General features: G+C 44.1%; 1 protein-coding gene across 9 annotated transcripts in view; it reads left to right on the top strand.

The window, feature by feature from the left end:
• vps13c (vacuolar protein sorting 13 homolog C) overlaps nt 1-21,358 on the top strand; it is an 80,815-nt gene that overhangs the window by 37,682 nt on the left and 21,775 nt on the right. For 8 of the 9 annotated variants that reach the window (XM_036135741.1, XM_036135742.1, XM_036135738.1 and 5 more), the window contains 19 exons: nt 1-47; nt 133-280; nt 1,851-1,989; nt 2,065-2,186; nt 2,264-2,433; nt 4,087-4,328; nt 5,290-5,513; nt 5,589-5,681; nt 7,911-8,144; nt 8,218-8,349; nt 10,551-10,640; nt 13,775-13,930; nt 16,407-16,671; nt 16,760-16,920; nt 17,008-17,129; nt 17,257-17,554; nt 17,831-18,220; nt 19,263-19,367; nt 19,449-19,604. The exon at nt 1-47 is cut by the window's left edge and continues 258 nt beyond it. In XM_036135741.1, coding sequence (XP_035991634.1) covers nt 1-47; nt 133-280; nt 1,851-1,989; nt 2,065-2,186; nt 2,264-2,433; nt 4,087-4,328; nt 5,290-5,513; nt 5,589-5,681; nt 7,911-8,144; nt 8,218-8,349; nt 10,551-10,640; nt 13,775-13,930; nt 16,407-16,671; nt 16,760-16,920; nt 17,008-17,129; nt 17,257-17,554; nt 17,831-18,220; nt 19,263-19,367; nt 19,449-19,604 — 3,294 coding nt within the window. The remainder of the gene's footprint in view (nt 48-132; nt 281-1,850; nt 1,990-2,064; nt 2,187-2,263; nt 2,434-4,086; nt 4,329-5,289; nt 5,514-5,588; nt 5,682-7,910; nt 8,145-8,217; nt 8,350-10,550; nt 10,641-13,774; nt 13,931-16,406; nt 16,672-16,759; nt 16,921-17,007; nt 17,130-17,256; nt 17,555-17,830; nt 18,221-19,262; nt 19,368-19,448; nt 19,605-21,358) is intronic. The other variant, XM_036135739.1, reaches the window with a different exon arrangement.

Here is a 21,358-nt window from a genome sequence, read left to right as displayed (position 1 = left end):
GTCGTGGACAACATGGATGTGCAGCTGTCTGAGCTTCAGCTGTCCAGGTCAGCCTCACTGGCTCATGGTTCTGGTCCAACTGGACAACAGATTAGTCTCGGGGACAAAGCTGTTATTCTCCTTATCTTTTAGGACTCTGTTGGACTCTGGTTCCAAAGAATCCAACATGGAGCTGCTGAAACCGGTGAATCTGCACCTTAACATCAGGAGGAACCTGTCAGCTGCCTGGTACAAGAAGATGGCTGTTGTGGAGGTCACTGGAGACCTGAAGCCCATGAAGGTACGGTGATGCAAGCTGTAAATGATTAACAAGTAAAACCAAAGGAGACGGCCATGTTGGACCGATATGGTGGAAAACATGTTGGGATGTTGAGGATAATCTCTTGATCGTCTAAAATATTTCTGCTTTTGGACACAGAGGAGTTCATGGTTGGTCTGCAGAGTCAGTCCACATGATCACTCCTCCAGAGCCGTTTTTGGAGGAGGTAACCCGCTTCAGGTCTCCTCTAGTGAAACGAGCGCCGCCTGCTGCTGCTGGAGAGGAGAATGGTGACGGGTGGGTGAAGAACCTCAGAGAGGAATGCTAAGCAGCTTCTGGTAGCAGAACTTATCCCTGCCTCCATACCAGCCATAAGAAATAACATGGTGGAGGCAGAAGAACTCAGGATGAAGGTCCAGCGCCACCCTCTCCTTCCTCTCTAGCTGTCCAGAGACGGAGGTTGGGACATGATTGATGTCCAGTTAACAGGTTTACCTGGCGATGCCTTGCCGGGCGTTTCAGCGCAGATTCTGGAAAGAGTGACTGACCCATGTTCATATACAGCATGCAGTCTTATTAACGCACTAAAACTGCAAATAATGCCGTTTAATGTTAGTCCGTGGTTCTTCCGTGGTCAGTACGCAGCCATGTGGAGCAAATGGACTTCCAGAAATATACAAAGAAGGGGAGCCTCTCAGACTCATCAGCAGCATTAACTCGGGTCTGGGCTCCCCAGTGTCCCCCATTGGGGCCAATTTGTACCTGGAGGAGGTGGAGAGCAGGGCCCTCAGTGCTTACAGGGGACACCCCCAACTCTCTGCTTTAGACGCGTGGATGATCCTCCAGTATGGTAGCACTCAGCTGGACACTTGGGTCAAAAATCCAGACCAAAGAACACCAAGAACCAAGAACAACATCAGAATCCCCTCCAAAGGATGTGGGACAGCCACATTAACCCTGGAAAATCTCATAAGTGTTTTTAAACTTTTGTGCTTGTTTTATATCACTGCATCATTTAATAGTTTTTATATCACTGCATCATTTAATAGTTTTTATATCACTGCATCATTTAATAGTTTCAGTCTAATAATATTAATCTGCTTCTTTTTAGTTAGAATTTTCCTTGTTCCAATGTTCTAAGGTAATTTAACTGGAAATTGAATAAATTGTGTTCATAAATAAAGTTTCTTCAGGGCCCGGATTGGTACTAGATTCTGTCGGTGTGATGAGCTTAGGCAAACATATTGTAGTATTATAATCACATATTATGTCTGAATTTAAAAACAATAAAAAGTCATTTTTAAACTGTGTGTACAACAAGGAACGTATGTATTTCAATTAACTGCTGAATTCCTTCTGAATAAATATTTAAATAAATGCTGGATGCAGACCACAGGCGGCGTGTTGCCGTCCGCCGCCTCCTCTCGCTCCCCTTTAGCGGCGCCTTCATGGACTAAATCCATCAAACAGCAAAAGCGTCTGGAAAGCTGAACAGTAACAAGGCTGAGCGCTGATAGAATAACTGCTGTAATCTGTGAGGATTCAGGTTCTGCTCTCAGTTCTGACCCGGCTCTGTGTGCTCTGTGTCCAGCTGGAGCTCAGTCAGGACGACCTGAGGGTCATCCTGCGGATCATGACGGAGAACCTGGGAGAAGCTGCTGCTCTGGATCCCTCTGCCCCCCGGCAGGAGGTCAGCCTGCAGGTTCCAGCTGCCAGAGGACGGCCTGCAGGTGTGGCGCCCACACAGAAGCCCTGAAAGCGCTCTGCTTCTAGTTTAGGCCTCTAAATGTGTGCTACCTGTTCAGGTGAACCTGAGAAGGCAGCCGGCAGCATTGATGAACACGGGGATGAAGGTGTGGAGATGGTGAAGTTTAACTTCAACGTCGAGTCTCTGGAGCTGGTTCTGTACCACGACGACCCCAAACAGGTGAGTCAGGGCGAGGCGAGACGTGGAGAGCAGGTTGTGATGGACCAGGTGTGGTCGTCTCACCGTGCCGCTGTCAGCCGCAGACGGAGCTCCGGCACGGCCAGGACCTGAGGCTGGGGGAGTTGGCGCTCCGTCTGATGAAAGCTTCAGGAAAGATCCTCAACAACGGCTGCATGGAGGTGAACACCGTCCTGACGGCGTGCACGCTGGACGACCACAGGAGTGGCGTGGACCGGGTGATGTCACGGTAACGATCGCATGGTCGCCGCAGCAGGACGGCAGTGAGAACACGAGCTTACCTGAGGACGTTGTCTCATAGCAGCAGAAAGCTGAGGGCTCTTTAAATCATCTCAGTTTAGTTAGAAAGCACATTTAAAACGATACTAATTGGGCCAAAGGTCTAAACAACAAGGTGGAAATAGTATTAAATGACATCACTATGATTAGAAGATGGAACAAATGAGATATCAGTTAAAATTGCTCACTGGAAACCTTTTTCCAGCTGCGGTAAAACATCCCAAGCTGCTACCTTCTAGTTAACGTATCCATGAAGGTGAAACCAGGTGGTCTGAATAGCCTTAGACAGAAATGTCCTTCATCCATCATCTATGCACGCTTTTCCCTCATGGGGTCCTGAGGGGTGCTGGTGCTTATCTCCAGCTGCCAATGAGAGGCGGGTTCACCTGGACAGGTAACCAGTACATCGCAGGGCAACACAGAGACAAACAGGACAAACAACCATCCACACCTGAGAGAGGCCAGTTAACCTAACATGTTTGTGGACTGTGGGAGGAAGCTGGAGTACCTGGAGAGAACCCACCATGCACAGGGAGAACATGCAGACTCCATGCAGAAAGACCCAGGGTTGGAGTTGAACCCAGAACCTTCTTGCTGCAAGGCACTGCGCCACTGTGCAGCCCACAGAAATGTCCTTCATCCTGATGAATATAAGACTGAGATCATCTGAGAGGTCAGAGGTTTGAAGGTGTTCCTGGGGCGGAAGCTGAAGAAGAACCCTGAGATTCTCTTTGACCGCACGTTTAAATTCAGAAGGCAGGGCGACGATGTTAAGGCGTCGCGTTTTCATCCAGGCAGTAACGTGTTTTAAGGCTGCTGCTGACTTCTGACTAGAACCAGGAAGCAGGATGTTCAGGCTCCAGTGTTGGCCGGGTTCCTGTCAGTTTGATGGCTGCTTCTACATTTAGGCCCAGTCTTACCGGCAGGACCGTTAATGGCACCAAGCATTTTGATGATCTTATACATTCAACACCTTTAATTACGCTGTTTCTTAACGTTTAGCTGTTGATGTGCCACATTCTGGTGCAACTTGTGTCAGTAGTACTGAACAGAGCCGGGTTCTGCTGGAGGTTCTGTTAAAAGCGGTTGGCTGAAGCAGCAGCAGCAGCTGCTGGCTTCCTTGAATAAAAAACTTTTGACCAATCAGCATTTTAATCTGATTAAGGCTGCGTTGTATCCCTCGTTTGGCCCAGATTGGGCTGCGGCATTTTCTCAACAGCTGGATTGTGTGAAATCATGAGATTTATCATCAGTTGGTCCTGAGATTACACCTGTAGTGCATTTGGGCATCAACTGAACTAAATCCTATAAAAATGCTGACGCTGAACTTTCTGTTGGAGATCCACGTCTCGCTGACTGACGTTAGATTGTTCTTGGATATGTTCCTCTTTCATGATACTTTCTAAAAAATCCCACAGAGAACACAACAAAACCTAAATAATGAAATAGGTCTCAATAGAGAAAAGGTTGAAATAAAAGCCGGGCAGGTTGAGCTGGCTCCCCGGGTGATGGAGGCTGTTTTCTGCAGACAGGAAGTTGCTTTAACTGCTTCCTGTCAGCGCAGACCCAGGGATCACGCTCCATGTCTGTCTTCTTCCTGCAGGATGGTCGGACAGAAAGAGGAGAACGGCCACCAGGCCATGATCGACGTAACGTTCCGGCAGGGTCCTGCAGAGCGCGACCTGGTGGCCGTCTTGCAGAAGCTTTACGTGTGCGCCAGCGTGGAGTTCCTGATGACTGTGGCAGATTTCTTCCTGCAGGCTCTGCCTCAGAGTCCGGCCGCCGCTCCCAGCGACAAGCTGCCCCTCAGGCAGAGAGCAGAACCGCGAGCTGAGGCCAAGGCCGGTAAGACCCAGGGACTGGAACCGAATGTGAAGAAAGTTACTTCTGTCTGTAAAGCTGGCTTAACTTCTAGAACAGGGTCACCAACACGGTGCTTGTTTCAAAACTAGCAAAATCAGCAGTGAGCTGCATCAAAAATTTTATTTTATTCTGTTGCTTTTCCTTTTGTATCACAGTTGTTCTTGTATAGATTTTAAAATTACAATATCTTAAAAAAAGCATTGAAAATGTTTTTATTTTACATAAACAGGGTTCCCACGGATCCTTAAAAAGTCTTAAAAGGCATTAATATAAAACTAAGGCCTTAATTGGCATTAAAATGTCTTAAATCAGTCTTTCTTAAGTCTTAAATCCTATTTAGGTCATAAATAGGATTTTATTTTTGTAATCCTTACCAAACAGTGAAATAATTGACACAATTATATATTTTTAAATTTACCAAACGGCTCAATGTAACTATTATTGGTTCCATCCCATAGCGGAACCAATAAAAACTGTTGTGGCCGGACCATAGCTGCGAAAAAGAGTCTGCACTGGTTATGTTGTGGTTTTTTAAACTGATTTATAGTTTATTTTAGTAGGGAATAAAACAAAGTTGTTAAAAATATATCTGTAATTTGTGTGTTTTTTAGCTTTCTTCCTATATGGAATGTTTTTCAAAAATTTAAACATGTCTACTGCGCCAGAAAGTAATGGTTTATGTTAAAATAAACATTTGGGTGAAGTTGTCGCAACCAGGTTTATCTTGTTTATCGTGAAGTTGGTCTTGACTTTTTATTTCTAGTGGTATTAAAAAGTCTTGAATTTAACTTGCCTTATGCTGTGGGAACCTTGATAAAGTCACTTTGAAAAAGGTTGCTGACCCCGTTCTAGAACCACAGACCTTTCTAATAGAGGAGGAATCCTAGTGGGACCCGATTAAAGCCTCCTTAAACCATTTAAGCATTAAAGCCTGTCTCTGCAGCCTCCGCTCTGAAGACCCGAGTGCGGGCCGTCATAGTGGACCCGGAGGTGGCGTTTGTGGCCAGCCTGATGAAGGCCGACGCTCCGGCGCTCCTGGCCTCTTTCCAGGGTGACTTCAACCTGCTGGCTGAGGACGGCACCCAGAACATGAGGGCCAACCTGAGGGACCTGAAGGTCCTCGCCTGCCCGTTCATTGGCAGCAGAGAGAGCGAAGCTGTGACCACCGTAAGTCCGCTTGTGTAGGGACAACAGGGCCGTGACGGGATCAGTAGACTGAGGCGGTTCTGGCTCATTTAACAGGTGCTCAAACCATGCTCCGTGACCTTGGAGACCAAGACGAGTCCCAACCAACCCCTGAGCGGCTCGGTGACGGTGGAGGAGGTCGTCCTTAAGGTTCGTTAACATTTGCTTCAGTTTTTTCTGTGTTCGGCTGAAAATATTGATGGAGTCTCTGAGGATTCAGTCATGGAAAGCTTTTAATGTTATTTCACTTCTGTGGTTTTATGTGCTAAGAAACAGCTGGAAGTCTGTGGTACAGCTACAGCCTCAAAATGTAAAATACGCTAAGCTCTTCCTATTGTGACATTATCTACTGAGATATACAAGGAAATAAGCAGCTACCTAGCTGACTATAGTATCTGAGAGCTGACAGAGGGTGTGGCGTAGTTATAAAATTATAAATAGCTCAACATGGAATCAACTGGAAGGCAAGATGAGATAATATACGACATTATCCACTAGGGCTGTGCATAAAAATCGATATAAAGATTAATATCGATATTTTTAAAAACGATTTAATATCGATATTCTGGCTTTCAATATCGATATACCTCCCAACCTCTAGGGGGCGTTATTTTTTTATTTTATTTTATTTTTTTCCCAGTGTCCTGTCTAGCAATATGGCAATGCCAGATAGAGCTCGACAGATTTTGCTTTTACAAGTGGAGCAAACAGCTTTCGCCATAGTGCTCCACTTGATTTATGCTTGTAAATAGCTTTATTATGATTCCTGCAAGGACAATTTCAAATTATATGGACATGACAATGGGAGAGTAAAGGAAGAACAAAAAGTGAAAGAAAAGAAAAAAAAGAGTAGAGGTGAAAGAAAGAGGAGATGAAAGGGAGAGAATGATAAAACCTTCTTTGTCTGCTCCATCACCTGGAAAGAGACACAAAAAGAACAGCACAACCAACAGACATAAGGCAACAGATACACTCGAATAACACCTAGATGCCATTGCTAAATAATATATATTATTATGTAAGCTGACATGTGTAATGTGATATTTGAAAAAAGAAAGTGAAAAAACATAAATAAATAAATAAATTATAAGATTACTGTATATAAGTGAACACTTAATACCTGGGACCCAGCACCTGTGGGAGATGTGAAAGTGCACTAGTTTAGGTGAACATTATCCAGAAATAGCTTGATAGTGATTGTGGAGAACCGAAGACCCTAGGGGGCGTTATTACAGCGCAACCATTACAGTTCACAGCGAAGGAGAGCGAGTGAGACGAATTCGTGGAACGGCCGACAGGATTTTAGAAGCTCCTTTGACCCTAAAATCAGATGTTTGGGCACATTTTTGGTTTCTGTGACACGTTAAATGCATTGAAGCAAATGCACTTTATTTTCCTGTTAATATGTCTGTGATCAATAAATAGAACATAAACATAATATTTGGCGGATTTTGGTGATTGAATCACTGAGCATTAATTCAAAGTAATAAATATCGATATTGGAATCAAATCAAGCTGAGCTATGTATCGAGAATCGTATCGTATCGGCTCATCCTAGATGATACCCAGCCCTATTATCCACTGAGTCCAAATAAAACTAACTGATGGTGGAGGGCCTGCAAGCGAAGGGGGGACCACTGACTTTCTCAGATCGGCCCACATTATAAGCTGTCTGGCAGAGGATTCAAGGAGAAATTCCAGCTATATTAAAGTTTAATTTGCCACTTGATCCTACATTATTATGTCTTGGTGTGCGTTGGGGGAAGAATTTTGAATACTTCACATCTTTTTATTGAGGCAAAATGAAAAGTGATCTTGGCTCAAAGCAGCATCTCTGACATGTCTTCAGTGTTGAGAGTGTAAAAATTCTCTGATGGAAAACAAAAGCAAAAGTGGACTTTTTTATTTTAAAGTGGACTTGTTTATAGACTTGTGGGCATTATACAGCAATTTGTTTGCTGTTTAATTTGATGTATTGATGGATTTATTTTATTATATACCTATTTTTGGGATGTGATGCAGGGTTTTAGATGTAAACAGGAAGTCCTCCAGCTGTGGGAGACTCACGGCGGAAAGGAGACAGAAATGGCTTCAACAGAGAGACTGTTTAGATCGTAAAGGTTCTGGGTTTTTGACCAGGTCAGAACATTTGCACGCTTTAGTAAGACATTCTGTGATCAAGTCCCAACAACAAGTAAATGCAACCTGACAGGATGCTGCAAATCTAGAGAAACAGACCCAGGTGTGGCAGCGGCCTAGTCAAAGTTCAGGTCTCAGATTCATTTGATGATTTGACTCATTAAACGAGTACAACAGAGTATTAATTGACTGTGTTGTTCTGCAAAGGGCTAAATCAGTAAACTGGCCTTCTGCCTGCAGATCTCTCCAGTCATCCTCAACACAGTGATGACGATAACAGCTGGCATGACGCCAAAGGCACAGGCTGAGCAGCGTGGGGAATCAAAGACTGATGTCAGCGACCTGTGGTCCATCATGAACGTCTACGACTGTAACTTCTGGTTCTTGGGGGTGGACCAGGCCATCGAGGTGACAGAGAGCTACAAGGAGCCTGACGACAGTAACCGTGGAGAGGCCTTCACTGCGCAGATCAAGGTAAAAACCAAGAAGATTTCACTCAGGTCAGGTGAGGTTCTGCTCTTCTTCATGAGCCATTTTGGTCTTCCAGGTGGTCCAGGTGACGCTGGAGTCCGGTTTGGGTCACCGGACGGTCCCTCTGCTGCTGGCTGAGTCTTCCCTTAATGGAGTGGCCAGAAACTGGTCATCTCTGCTGCAGCTGAAGGCCGATATGACGCTGGAGGTGATGCAGAGCTTCATGCCTGGAGAAAATCTCCAGTTCAGGCTGTTTAGGAGCTTTTATTTTGGCAGGATTACTTTTTACCAAAGCCATGAGATGTTTCCTGTTACCTGTGGTGGATATTCAAGTTACCATGGTGATGCAGTTGACCCAAAAAAAAAAAAGAATGGCGAACAAAATTAGAAGAAATATGACATTTCTCACTGCGTCGTCAAACCATGGTTTCACTTTTGGATACCAGGGGAAAATTACTCTTCATGGGTGAAGATGGCTTTTCAGTACACCTCAGTTTTCCTAAAAATAACATTTAAGTTGAAGTTCTGAGAGAACTTCTCACTAAGGCTGCGTTCACGCCGCGGGGAAAATGCGACTTATATCTGTCTTTTTCACGGCAGTGTGAACGGCCCAGTTCTGATCTGTTCCCACTTCAGCTACTTCCATATGTGGTTCTGATTCAGATACAACATGGTGTCTTTAACTGGCAGCTGCAGGAACCTTTTACATATTTGAAAAAACAAATTTCTAGCCCCATTATTTTCTTTTTTCTGTTTTAGAAGGTCAAAACAGAGCCTCACTATATGTAAGATCCAAGAATTATACAAAATTACTTCAGAAGGGGGAAACAAACCTGATCCAACTTTTCCAAATATAACATTTTTCCCTCTGGGTTCTTAAAGGGTTCTCTGGGTTCTTTTCCAATTTAAACATGCATCTAAAACAATCCTAAACCAATCTTCTAATATTGGGGGGGGCTGGATTTAACCATTTTCTTGTTAATGATTTTTTACTGGCTGCCAGTAGAGCTTTACATCCTCTCCTTCGTCACAAAATGATTATCGATATGAACTTTACAGACCTCTTTCAGAGCCTTGTGAATTCCTACGTAGCGGATATCTTTCAACGCGTCCGCAGTCTGAACGGTGGTCTGGCGTTTTATTCGTTACGTCTCTCGCTACACACCGACGCAGCGGCGCCGGCTAGCGCTCCATAAAGACCGTTAACCGCTGTGCTGCTAAATTCTTACCGTCGTCTTGCTGTAATGTGTTCTTAATGTTGTTTGCTCACTTTGCTCAGCAGATAACTCCAAATAGTCGGGTTGGACCTGACATGGTCTGCTATACTTTTTGTTTTTTATCTGTTAATTTTGACCCTAAGAACCAATAATTGGAGGATCTGTTCTGCTGGAAATATTGCAAAAAAACTGCCGTGCATATACATGCCAGCATCCACATATGGAAATATGTGGGGAAATATTATTTTTGTATTATATAACATTTATTTTGCTTTTTTTCCTTCTTTTTATATGGCTCTAAATAATAATAATTCTACAATTATTATTTCTGGCAGTCCAAATATGTTCACATGCAGACATCAGTCATTGTACCAGCGCCTCCTGTCCTGTCAGGACCGCAGGTGTTTCTTCGTGCGAGTTTGCACCTGGCTGTCAAACGTACTAAATATAGACGCTAAAACCACAGAGCAGTCAGTTTCAGGCTTGAATCCCACATTTTAGGTTGTGGAGATCAGCTTTGCACACGCTAATGAGTTTGTACCTGTTAGTTTAATTGTGTTAGCAATTTGGACTTTAAAGCTAACTTTTACTCTTCAAAATAAAATGTTTTGTATTTTTTTAATGTATTATTTAAAAAACAGATTTATTATTATTAAAGAAAGTAAATCAACAATAACCTGGATTGTGTTGACCTTTAAAGAAACTTTAAAAATACTAAATAGGGGCTAGGTTTTTCAAAGAGTGCTTAAAAAGTATTTATTTCTTAAAGAATTGGTGTTGATCTAGGTTGGGTCACAATTGGTTCTCTGTAGCCCTCTTGTGGTTTTGTAGAAGGCTTTAAATAAACCAGAAATGCAAAATAGAAATGGACCATATGGATTAAGTGGCACGCCTCTCCACAATTTCTTTAGCAATCTTTCTAGTTTCTTTTTATTTTTTTAGGTTTTGCATTTGGAGATTATGAAAGCCTTGTTGAAGTTGTTTCATCATTCAACCCAAATTCAGTGAATTTAAACAAGGCAAATTTACCACTTTAAGCAACATTTCAACACAAACAGATCCAGATTAAATACACAAATAAACAATTGAGTCCAATAATTGGCACTGATCTAAAAGGCACTATGGGATTGTTTGTTAACCCTTTTTAATGATGTTCAGATCATGCATGGTGAAAGTGTGTCTGTGTTTGCAGGTGAGCTATTTTAACGAGGTCCATGCGGTGTGGGAACCGCTGATAGAACGAGTTGACAGCGGCCGACGCAGGTGGAACCTGGAGCTTGAGGTAAAGCTCCTTACATCTGCTGAGGCTGGATATCTCCTCTCTATTATTTTGTAACATGAATTCATGGTTTGTGCAGATTTTATATAAAATTAAGCATGATGCCAACTTTTGATTACACTTCAACTTTATTGCTATTCAACTGCAGATTCACAACGTACATTTGAGTGAAATTCCATTGAAAGGCTCTGAGTGAAAACAGAAGACAAAAGAGAAATATTATAAATCTCAGTATCTGTCATTTGGCAGGAATATAGTAGCAACCAAAAAAGGGAAAGTTCTGTGTAAAACAACATGAACAGTGAAAGTATCTGTAGCAACAGGATGTATTGCAGCAATGAACGGACCAGATGATGGTGCAGATAGTCTAGAACACACGTCAAACTCACGGCCCACGGGCCAAATCCGGCGCATCAAGGAAATTTATCCGGCCCTCCAGAGCCAAAAAAGGCATATCATGTCATAAAGTAGAGGCATGAATCCTTTTAAAGTGTATAAAGTGGCTAAAGCTGTGCCTCCTGCAGTGAATGTTGACTTTTTTTTAACTGTATAGTAACAGCATCCTGCCACTTTCCCACAACACATTAAAACAACCCAGAAATGTCCTAAAGGAGAAAAGGTGATGCAGAATGATTAATTTAAAGTGTAACTCACCCCTATATCAACTTTTGTTTTGGAGATGAACTGTATAAACTGGGCCTAAGGTGCTACTTTTATGTTATTGTGCATTTATTTAAATATTTCTATGTGAACTGAAATTAAATTACGAAATCCAAAGTATCATCTATACAGGTGCAACCGGCCCTTTTCATGACTGCATGACGCCAAAGTGGGCCAGTGTAGAAATGAGTTTGACTCCCTGCTTTAGTAACTCAGTGACCATGTAGAGTGACTGATGACTGTCTGTGCGGATACCCAGCAGCCAGTTACACAGGGGTTGTTGAACTGGGGGGGGTTTGTTGAATGCTGAGCTGAAGTCCAGAAACATCACGGTAGGTGTTGTTCTTCTCCAGGTGTTCCAAGCTCAGATAGAGTGAAGCTGAAGGCGCCAATCCCAGGCGCCTTCAGCTTTAGGGTTGGCCACTGCGGGGCCCAGCAGTGCCTTTGTGCAGTATGGGGCCCGGGTCGGCCATACAATAAGCAATGCCAGGGCCCCCACCACTCGTCAGCTGTGTTCTGGTGGAAGGTATTTGTCCCTTGGTGACATTCCAGGACTGTTAATCCTGTTCGTTGCCCCATTTCAGATGTTCTGGACTTCCTCCAAGAGCTTCTTGACCGGGATCAGTCCCCATCCACACTTAAAGTGTATGTTGTTGCTGTATCTTCCTGGCATGTGGTGGTGGACAGCATGGGCCACCACAGGGAGGTGTCATTGTTCCTGAGGGATGTCCATCGGTGGCGTCCTCCCACTCGACCTGTGGTGCCTGTGTGGGATCTGTCTTTGGTGTTAGCTGCCCTGCAGTCTTCTCCCTTTGAGCCCTTGGCTGAGGCAGACCTTGAGTCCTTGTCTAAGAGGCTATTTTCCTCCTGACCATGGCTTCAGGGAAACTTGTGGGGGAATTTCAGGCCTTGTCTGTTCATGAGTCCTGCGGCCGATGGAGCCCCGGGGGATTGGGTGTATCCCTCTGGCCTAGAGTGGGGTTCGTCCCTAAGGTACCCTCATCTACGTGCCGCTCTATGCCCCTGCAGCTTACTCACCTTGGGGCCCCTGTGCCCCGTCCGGGCACTGGAGACATACATTAGAGCTTCTGCTTCTGTGCGCCATTCTGATTGACTCTTCGTGCTTCACCGGTCCCCGTCAAGGCCAAGCGTACCCATTCAGAACAACTTATTGCCCATCCCAGGGAAGAGCAGAGAGGAGCCCCAGGAAACCCCCAACAGCAACCATGCCGAAGCCCCCGGGAGCTGCGGCGACGAGTCCATGGGCTCCACTGGCAGCTACGCTAGAGCGTAGCTGGCTGTTAGATGTTCTGGAGATAAATTCAGAGAAGCCAGACTGAGAAGGTGTGGACATGTCCAGAGGAGGGGACATCGGTAGAAGGATGCTGAGTCTGGAACTGCCAGGCTCGACGTCTGGAGCCTGGAGCAGACCAGAGAGGAGATTCATGGAGTCGAAGATGACATGAAGGTAGATGGTGATTGAAGAAGATGGGTTAGATGGAGACAGATGACTCGCTGTGGAGACCCCTGGAAGGGAAAAGGTGAAAGAATATTACAATCATCAGGCAGTCTGGGTGGATGCAAAGCAGACTCCGAACACATTTTATGTCCAGGTTCACAATAGCTGTGTTTACATTTACCTCCTGATGGAACATGTGTGTTCTACATTTCTGATCCTGTAATGCAGGAAGACCAACCGCATGTGTTGCTGAGCCTGTAGCTTAATTAGGGAGTGCAGTAACGTCTCAACTGTTCTTAGAACCTGGTGCTGAGAAGACACAAGGAACACACAATCTGTGGGATATAATGAAAAGTAATTGTTCTTATTTCCATAGAAGAATCTGGCTGGAATTATTCCAGGAACAAGGAAGGATTAATTCCTCTGCAGCATGAAAAGCCCGGTTCAGGAACAGTTTTGTGGAAATATTAATGGTAATTCAGCTCACAGGCCTGAATCTGATCCTTGAGTCGTTTAGCAGAAGCTGACCATTAGTACCTCTGTTAAAGGTTTGTGGGACACTTCTGTGCCAGGAAACCACTATCTGAGCCAGGGGTTGTCGAGAGATACGGACTGGTCTATGATTGGACACACCAATGATTTCATTTTATAAGGCCTGTTTTGCAACACGACGTCATGCACTTTTGGGTTGATTTAAGCAAAGTTCAGGAATAAATAAACCCACTAAAATAACAATTCCCCACGTTGTCACTCTGGGTGGGAGGCTCTTGTCTGTCTCCTTATTCAATTAATATATTGTTGCCACTTCTTTTTTCAGCACAGACAGAAGTAGCACTGCTGAATAAAGCCTGGTGCATGTAAACACACGTCACAATCACATTTATTTTCTGCCCATATAAACAATGTATTTAGATTTTCTTTGTTTTCCAGTTCGAACACATTTTAAGCTAATCAAGGAATTTTGCGCTTGTGAACATAGCTATAGTGATGTGATAGAGGGGACCTTTTTTCCTTGCAGGTCAAGAATAATCCAGTCATGGACAAGAGTCCTGTTCATGGAGACGACTTTGTGCTTTTTCCTGAACCTCGCACCGCCATTAACATCTGCTCTAAAGACACCCTGAACATTACTGTCTCCAAGTGCAGCCTCAGTGTCTTCCAAAAGCTAGCAGAGGTAAAACACATTCCTTCTTCAATTCATTACAATTTTATTTATATAGTGCCAATTCATGAACATATCGTCTCAAGGCTCTTTCCAAAGTCAGACTCCATCAGATCCTCCAGGTTGGTGAGAAAGTTTCCTCTCTAAGGAAACCCAGCAGGTTGCATCAAGTCTCTCCAAGCAGCATTCACTCCTCCTGAAAGAGCGTAGAGCCACAGTGGACAGTCGTCTGCATTGTTGATGGCTTTGCAGCAATCCCTCATACTGAGCATGCACGAAGCGACAGTGGAGAGGAAAACTCCCCTTTAACAGGGAGGAGAACCTCCAGCAGAACCAGAACCAGGCTCAGTGTGAACGCTCATCTGCCTCCACCCACTGGGGCTTAGAGAAGACAGAGCAGAGACACAGAAAGCTCAGAAGCTCACATTGACCCAGGAGTACTTTCTATGGTAGAGAAGACAGAGCAGAGACACAGAAAGCACAGAAGCTCACATTGACCCAGGAGTACTTTCTATGGTAGAGAAGACAGAGCAGAGACACAGAAAGCACAGAAGCTCACATTGACCCAGGAGTACTTTCTATGGTAGATGGTAATAGTGGATTATCTGCCTCCCCTGATGATGTCACAGCTAACAGAACACCAGACCAGGTGTACCTTCTATGAAGAGAAAAATGACAGAAAACAAAAAGTTAAAAGCTGAAATAACAACAAACAATGCAGATTGGAGAGCAGTAGGAGAACTCAGCAGAGAGAGAGAAATAGACCCTGATGTCCTCCAGTAGCCTAAGCCTATAGCAGCATAACTATAGAGGTAGCTCAGGGTAACGTGAGCCACTCTGACTAGAAGCTTTGTCACAAAGGAAAGTTTTAAGATTAGTCTTAAAAGTAGACGGGGTGTCTGCCTCACGGACCAAAACTGGGAGTTGGTTCCACAGGAGAGGAGCCTGATAGCTAAAGGATCTGCCTCCCATTCTACTTTTAGAGACTCTAGGAACCACCAGCAGACCTGCAGTCTGAGAGCGAAGTGCTCTGTTAGGAACATACGGGGAACCGTTCATACTGAGCCCGGTTCTTCCGGAGGTTTTCCTTCCCGTTAATGGGGAGTTTTTCTTCCCACTGTCGCTTCATGCTTGCTCAGTATGAGGGATTGCTGCAAAGCCATAGACAATGCAGACGACTCTTCCTGTGGCTCTACGGTTCCCCAGGAGTGAATGCTGCTTGTCGGGACTTTGATGCAATCAACTGGTTTCCTTACATAGGACATTTTTGACCAATCTGTATAATCTGACCCAATCTGTATAATATGATTGAACTTGATTTTGTAAAGTGCCTTGAGATGACATGTTTCATGAATTGCTGCTATATCAATAAAATTTAATTGAATGTTTCATGATTTGGCGCTATATAAATAAAATTTAATTGAATTGAATTAATCAGAGCTCTGATATATGATGGAGCTTGATTATTAAGGGCTTTATACGTTAGAAGGAGCATTTTAAATTCTATTCTTGATTTAACAGGAAGCCTCTTCAAATACTTTAGATAAGAAAAGAAGATTAGATATAGGTCTGTAATTTACTAACTCATCTTGATCAAGAGAAGGTTTCTTAAGTAAAGGTTTAATAACAGTTACTTTAAAAGCCTGTGGTACATATCCATTTACTAAGGATAGATTAATCATGTCTAAAATAGGACCACTGATCAAAGGGAATACCTCCTTAAACAACTTGGTTGGGATTGGGTCTAACATACAGGTAGAAGGTTTAGATGAAGCTAAAATTTTAGATAGCTCAGAAAGCTCTACTGCTTCTGTGTAAGTTTGGCAACTGTTCTCGAGAGAAATCTAGGATTATTTTTATTCTCTTTAATTAATTATGAAAAATATGCTGCTCTAACTCTGCGAAGGGTCTTGTTATACAACAATAGACTGTCCCTCCAGATTAGGTAGGATTCCTCTTGGTGTGTAGAGCGCCATTTTCTCTCCAATTTCCTAACATTGTGCTTCAAGGAACGCAGCTCTGAATTAAACCAAGGAGCCAGCTTCCTGTGAATAATCACCTTCTTTTTCAAGGGAGCTACATTGTCTAATGCAGAACACAATGAGGAAGTCATACCGTTTACAAAGACATCTATTTGTGAATGGGAAGAAACAACATTGCTGTCATCTACAGGGCATTTCTGCAATACTGACGATATTAAAAGGGGGACAGACTCTTTAAAGTTTGATGCAGCATTGTCCGATCAAGATCTACTATAATGGAACCCTCTTTTGGGGGTGGAGAACTCAGTTAGATTAAACTCAAATGTTATTAAAAAATTATCAGATAGGACAGTGTTGTGAGGAAATACTGTTAATTCTTCACAATCAATGCCATATGTCAGTACAAGGTCTAAAGTATGGAGCCAGGAGTGTGTCGGTTTATGCATATTTTGAGTAAATGGAGTCTAACACAACCATCCTAAAGAGTGCTTTTTGTTTTATTTCAGGCATTCGCTAAGGGAACAGCCTCAGCCTTTGACTACAACCTGAAGGAGAAACCCCCATTTACCATTAAAAATGCTCTGGGGATTCCAATCATCTTGCAGCACAGCGCCAACTTGATGCCCGTTGGATCCATGGCACATGGGAAATTACACGAGCTAGCGACTGATCAGAGCATGGACCTGGTCCACTCTGTTTTTGAATCCACAATCAGAGGAAAACTCTCAGCTTTGCAGCGGCAGGAAAGCTCCCTGTTTAACCTCACCATTGGTCTGAACCCTTCACACTCCCTCGGATTCTTGTTTTTTTCTCTAAGTCATGATGCAGTTTCATTGAAGCTGTTTCTCTGAACATGCAGTGCCCACCGGATACAGCGAGATCGCCAACATTGCCGTGGATAAACCCGGTCGACGTCTGTACAACGTACGAGGTCCAATGCTACAGGAGGCGGAGTCGGTGCTGCTGCAGATTGATGCTGCTGAGGGCAACAAGATCATCACCGTACGCTCGCCCCTGCAGGTCAGAACTACAGACACACCCAGCTGTTCTACACTTCCCTGAGACCAAGGCTCACTGAACCCCAAGCATTACTGTCTGTGTCTGCAGATCATAAACCACTTCTCAGAGCCCTTTTCTATCCTGAAGTACTGTTCAACTTCCAGAAATCTACAGAGCGTCGGCACTGCAGAGCCAGAGAAAGAGTTCAATGTTGATCTGGATGCATACAAGTAAGTTTATCTGATGCGCTGTCAACTGGTTTAGGTTGTTTACGACCTTTTTAGCTTTTCTATCTGTGCTGGTCTGTCTGTCTTAGCTGACAGAGCTTACAGTGTCCAGTTGCTCTCTTTGTTTTAGGTGTCAGCTGTTTGTGCGTCCGGCCGGTTCCCTGGATGGGCTGTACGGTCCGTCTTCCAGCTGTGTGGCCTGGAAGGAGCAGGTTCACTGCAGCTCCGACGTGCAGTCGATGCTGCAATGTCCTGCATCTGACAGCAACCTGTTGCCACTGATGGTTAGCACGCTGGCCGTCCCTGACGACCTGCAGCACATCTCTAGCCACGGCGAGGAGGACTGGAACCCCGCCTACATCATCCACCTGCATCCTGTGGCTGTGCTGTGCAACCTGTTGCCGTACACTGTGAACTACATCATGGAGGTACTGCAAAACACGAAACATCACGTATGCACAAGACCATGAGCTGCTGGTATCCAGGATCTGGTTCTTTCAGCCATAATCTCAGAGTCTGTAGGTGAAAGTTGAAATTTATATCCAGCGGTAAATCTGAAGCATCAGTTTATTTATAAAGCACATTTAAAATCAACAAGTCTAGAGGATCTGTTTCTACATGACCCTAGCATGCTCCTACATCCCAGGTTTGACCAGTTCTAAGTGGGTTCGGTTCTTTCCACTAAAGAACTCTGTCCCCCCCAGAACTCCGCCAACGTCTACGAGCTCCAGGAAGGCAGCACATCAGACCTGCTGAACGCTCGTCTGTCAGGTGAAATCATGTCCCTGGCGCTGATCCAGTACCAGGGGCGTGGCTGGCATGGACACATTCAGATCAACCGGGAACTGCCGGAGTTCTTCGCCGTGTGCCTGACCTGTGACACCGATGCTGCCCAGACCCTGGATGTTAGCGTTCATGTGACAAAGACGAAGAGCAGCTTTCTGCTGTCGCTCTTCAGCCCGTATTGGATCATCAACAAGACGTCCCGAGTGCTTCAGTACAAATCAGAGGACGGCACCTTCAAGCATCCGGCCGAGTACCGAGACGTCGCCCTGTTCTCCTTCAAGAAATCAAATCTCTTCACCAAAAGCAAGGTGAGAGATGTCTGAGACGGCACTTTATTCAGACGGCCTTAAATGGCTCAGAGCAGCCGTCTGTTGTCTTTTAGTAGGTCCTGAAGACCTTATTTCTATTTTCATGTCAAATGTTGAGTGTTCTCTCTCCCAGGAACGAAATACAGAAATCAAGAGTTAGTGAATAATGCTATGGACATCAGTGAAAGAGATGAAGGATCTGCTTTTGATGACCAAAAGCAGATCCTTATTCCCTAATTTGGAAAATAGGTGTTTTGTAATATTAAAGTGTATTGAAGAGTTCTGGTCTAATTTAGGACGACTCCCAGGTTCTTCAACTCAGGAGTGCAACTGAAACCTAAAGAAAGGCGATCCCATATGGCAGGATCTGTGTGGGCCTCGGGTCCAAAGATCAGAGTCGACTTTTTTCTGCATGTTTGAGGATACAAACAAGGAATTTGACTTCGGAATCACATGTCCTTCAAATGACCTGCTGGTACCTTCAGAAAGATGAGCAGAAACCTTAACCGATCTGCAGCAGTGGACCAAAGTTCCTCCATAGCCAGCTACAGCTGCTGGAGGAGGTTTTACAGCTTTTGGACTGCTGTACATTCCTCTGATCGTTTGGAAATTATAGCTCCTCCCAGTATTGATTATGTTTCTGAAATCTTGAGGTTAGACTGAAGTTATGAACCTGTTAAAGACCAGATAGGTTTTGTTTTGCCCTAAAATGAATTGAAGAGTCTGTGCCTTATCTTTGCCCTTAATTAAAAGGTGCAGAAACATCACAAAATGATCAACCTCTTTACAAACCTGATACAGCAGCAGTAGTTCACTGTACATATGTTTTGCAGCATTAAATGCATGTTTATGTACAGTTCAGGTCTTGAATGGATCGAAGTCTGGCTTCTGGATACACCACAAAGGACCCTATGTCCATTTTACACAGATGTTAAACATCCATTCAGTAGCGGTTCTATTTCCCAAAGCTTAAAGAACAAAGGAGCTTCGTCTAAAACCAGAAGCCAGCTGCTACATAAAGCTGTCTGTGGTTGCTTTGCAGCTTCAGCTCTGCATCTCTACAAGTTCCTGGTCAGACGGCTTCTCCCTGGACACAGTGGGAAGTTACGGCTGCGTTCGCTGTCCTGCCACCAACATGGACTTTCTGGTAACTTCTGTTATCTTCTGTTGTGGTTTATGTGGCAGGGTGGCACGCCATCTGATTAAGCTCTTCCTGTCTTTCTTTAAGGTGGGCGTTAGCATCCAGATCAGCAGTTTTAACCTGACCAGGATCGTCACCTTGACTCCTTTCTACACCCTGGTGAATAGGTCTTCTTATGAACTGGAAGTGGGAGAACTTATCAGCCTGACCAGCATCAGGTGGCACTACATCACTTCCTCCGAGGTAAGCAACACTCGGCTCCAATTATTCACAGCACAACTGTTCAGGTCTGTCATTTAAAAAACATTGCATAGAAGCTATACTTTTTTAAATAGTGTCCTGTCTGGCAATGTGGCAATAAGAATTATTGTCTTAATGCCAAAAACAGCCCAAAGGATTTTACTTTCACAAGTGGAGCCTTACCGCTTTCGCCATAGTGCTCCACTTGATTTCTACACGTAAATAGCTTTATTATCATTTATGCAGGGAGTATTTCATGTTATAAGGACACTACAATAAGAAAGTAGAAGAAATAAAGAAAAAAAGGAGAAAAGGTGAAAGAGAAAGAGGAGAGGAAAGGGAGAGAGTGATATAACATCCTCTGAGTCTGCTTCTACACCTGCAGAGAGAGATATAAAGAACAGCAGAACCAGCAGATAAAGTATTACAGGAACAACCAACACCTTGATACCATCACTGAAGAATATACAGGATTAATTAATACGACATGTAGAAAGTGACAGCTGAAGAATATACAGGATTAATTAATACGACATGTAGAAAGTGACAGCTGAAGATAATAACAGGATTAATTAATACGACATGTAGAAAGTGACAGAAGATAATAACAGAGGTTTTCTGGATAGAAGTGAGTCTGTAGTACCTGGATCCACCTGTAGGTGTTGGTGAGAGTGAACTTGTGTCTGTAAGTTTATCCATGAGGAAAATGCTCAGTAGTGGCTGTGAAGAGCGTAGAATCTATACTAAAACTTTGCACCCAAAATTTTGTGCCTAATTTCTAAAACCAGTGTCCATTCTGCTATTGTGTTCTGCCATTACTTTTCAAGTCTTTTTCTCTTGGAGGACCTAGGAGAGGGCGCTAACGTAGATCCTAAAATAGGGATAAGGATCATTCTAAATAAGCCCAGCATCGTGAAGAGCGTTGGTTACGAACTGTAACCCCAGATTCAGACGCGGTTGAGGCATAAAACCTGGGAGGTTCTATACGTATAGGCTTCGCCCTTTAAGGCTTAAAAGTGAAGCAGGATGCAGTCCGTGCCTCACTGTCCACCCAGACCACAGAAACATGAAGCATCTGCTAACAAATAGCCTCTTCTGGCGCATAGGATCTATGTTCAGGCAGATGAACCGTCCCCCAAGGCATCTCTTGAAGTAAACCCAGAGGAACCACCACCGCTGACATTTTCCCCAGCCATCCCATAACTAACAGCTGGGAGGTTTGTCACAGCAGAAATGCACTGGCAGCACACCGGCTCTCGGCTGTGATAGTGGAGCTCTTATTTCGGCAGAGTTTACCTCCCAGATAAACAATCAACTGGGATGGGAGAACTTCTGCCCCAACCTCCTGGTCTGCACAGCTGCTTCTTCTCTGGACAGAGCCAGTGAAGCAGATTGTCCCGATAAGAGGCCTCTCATCCCTGCTTTGTGTAACCGTTCACCCCCACAGATCTCAAGGATGTATATTTTCACACCCCATCATTCAGAAACACAGGAAATATGACTGAGGCAATAACCTACATGATGGGATGCAAAAGGAAGGAAAACTCTTCTTTACTGAACTTTTTATATTTCTATAACCCCACACGTTGATCGATGTATGTTGTTATTGAGCTATCCTCTGGTACACGTCACCCTAGATCCAGGAGAAGAATGTGATGGTAGAAAACTGATGAAATGGGTTGTTATTCACTTAAAAAGTCTTTATAATAATCACACTGCACGACAATACATAAAGTCGATTTATGTGATCAAAGTTT

Source organism: Fundulus heteroclitus, chromosome 4 (assembly GCF_011125445.2).
Source record: "Fundulus heteroclitus isolate FHET01 chromosome 4, MU-UCD_Fhet_4.1, whole genome shotgun sequence".
Classification (NCBI taxonomy): Eukaryota; Metazoa; Chordata; class Actinopteri; order Cyprinodontiformes; family Fundulidae; genus Fundulus; species Fundulus heteroclitus.
This window is presented reverse-complemented; position numbering and strand designations above follow the sequence as displayed.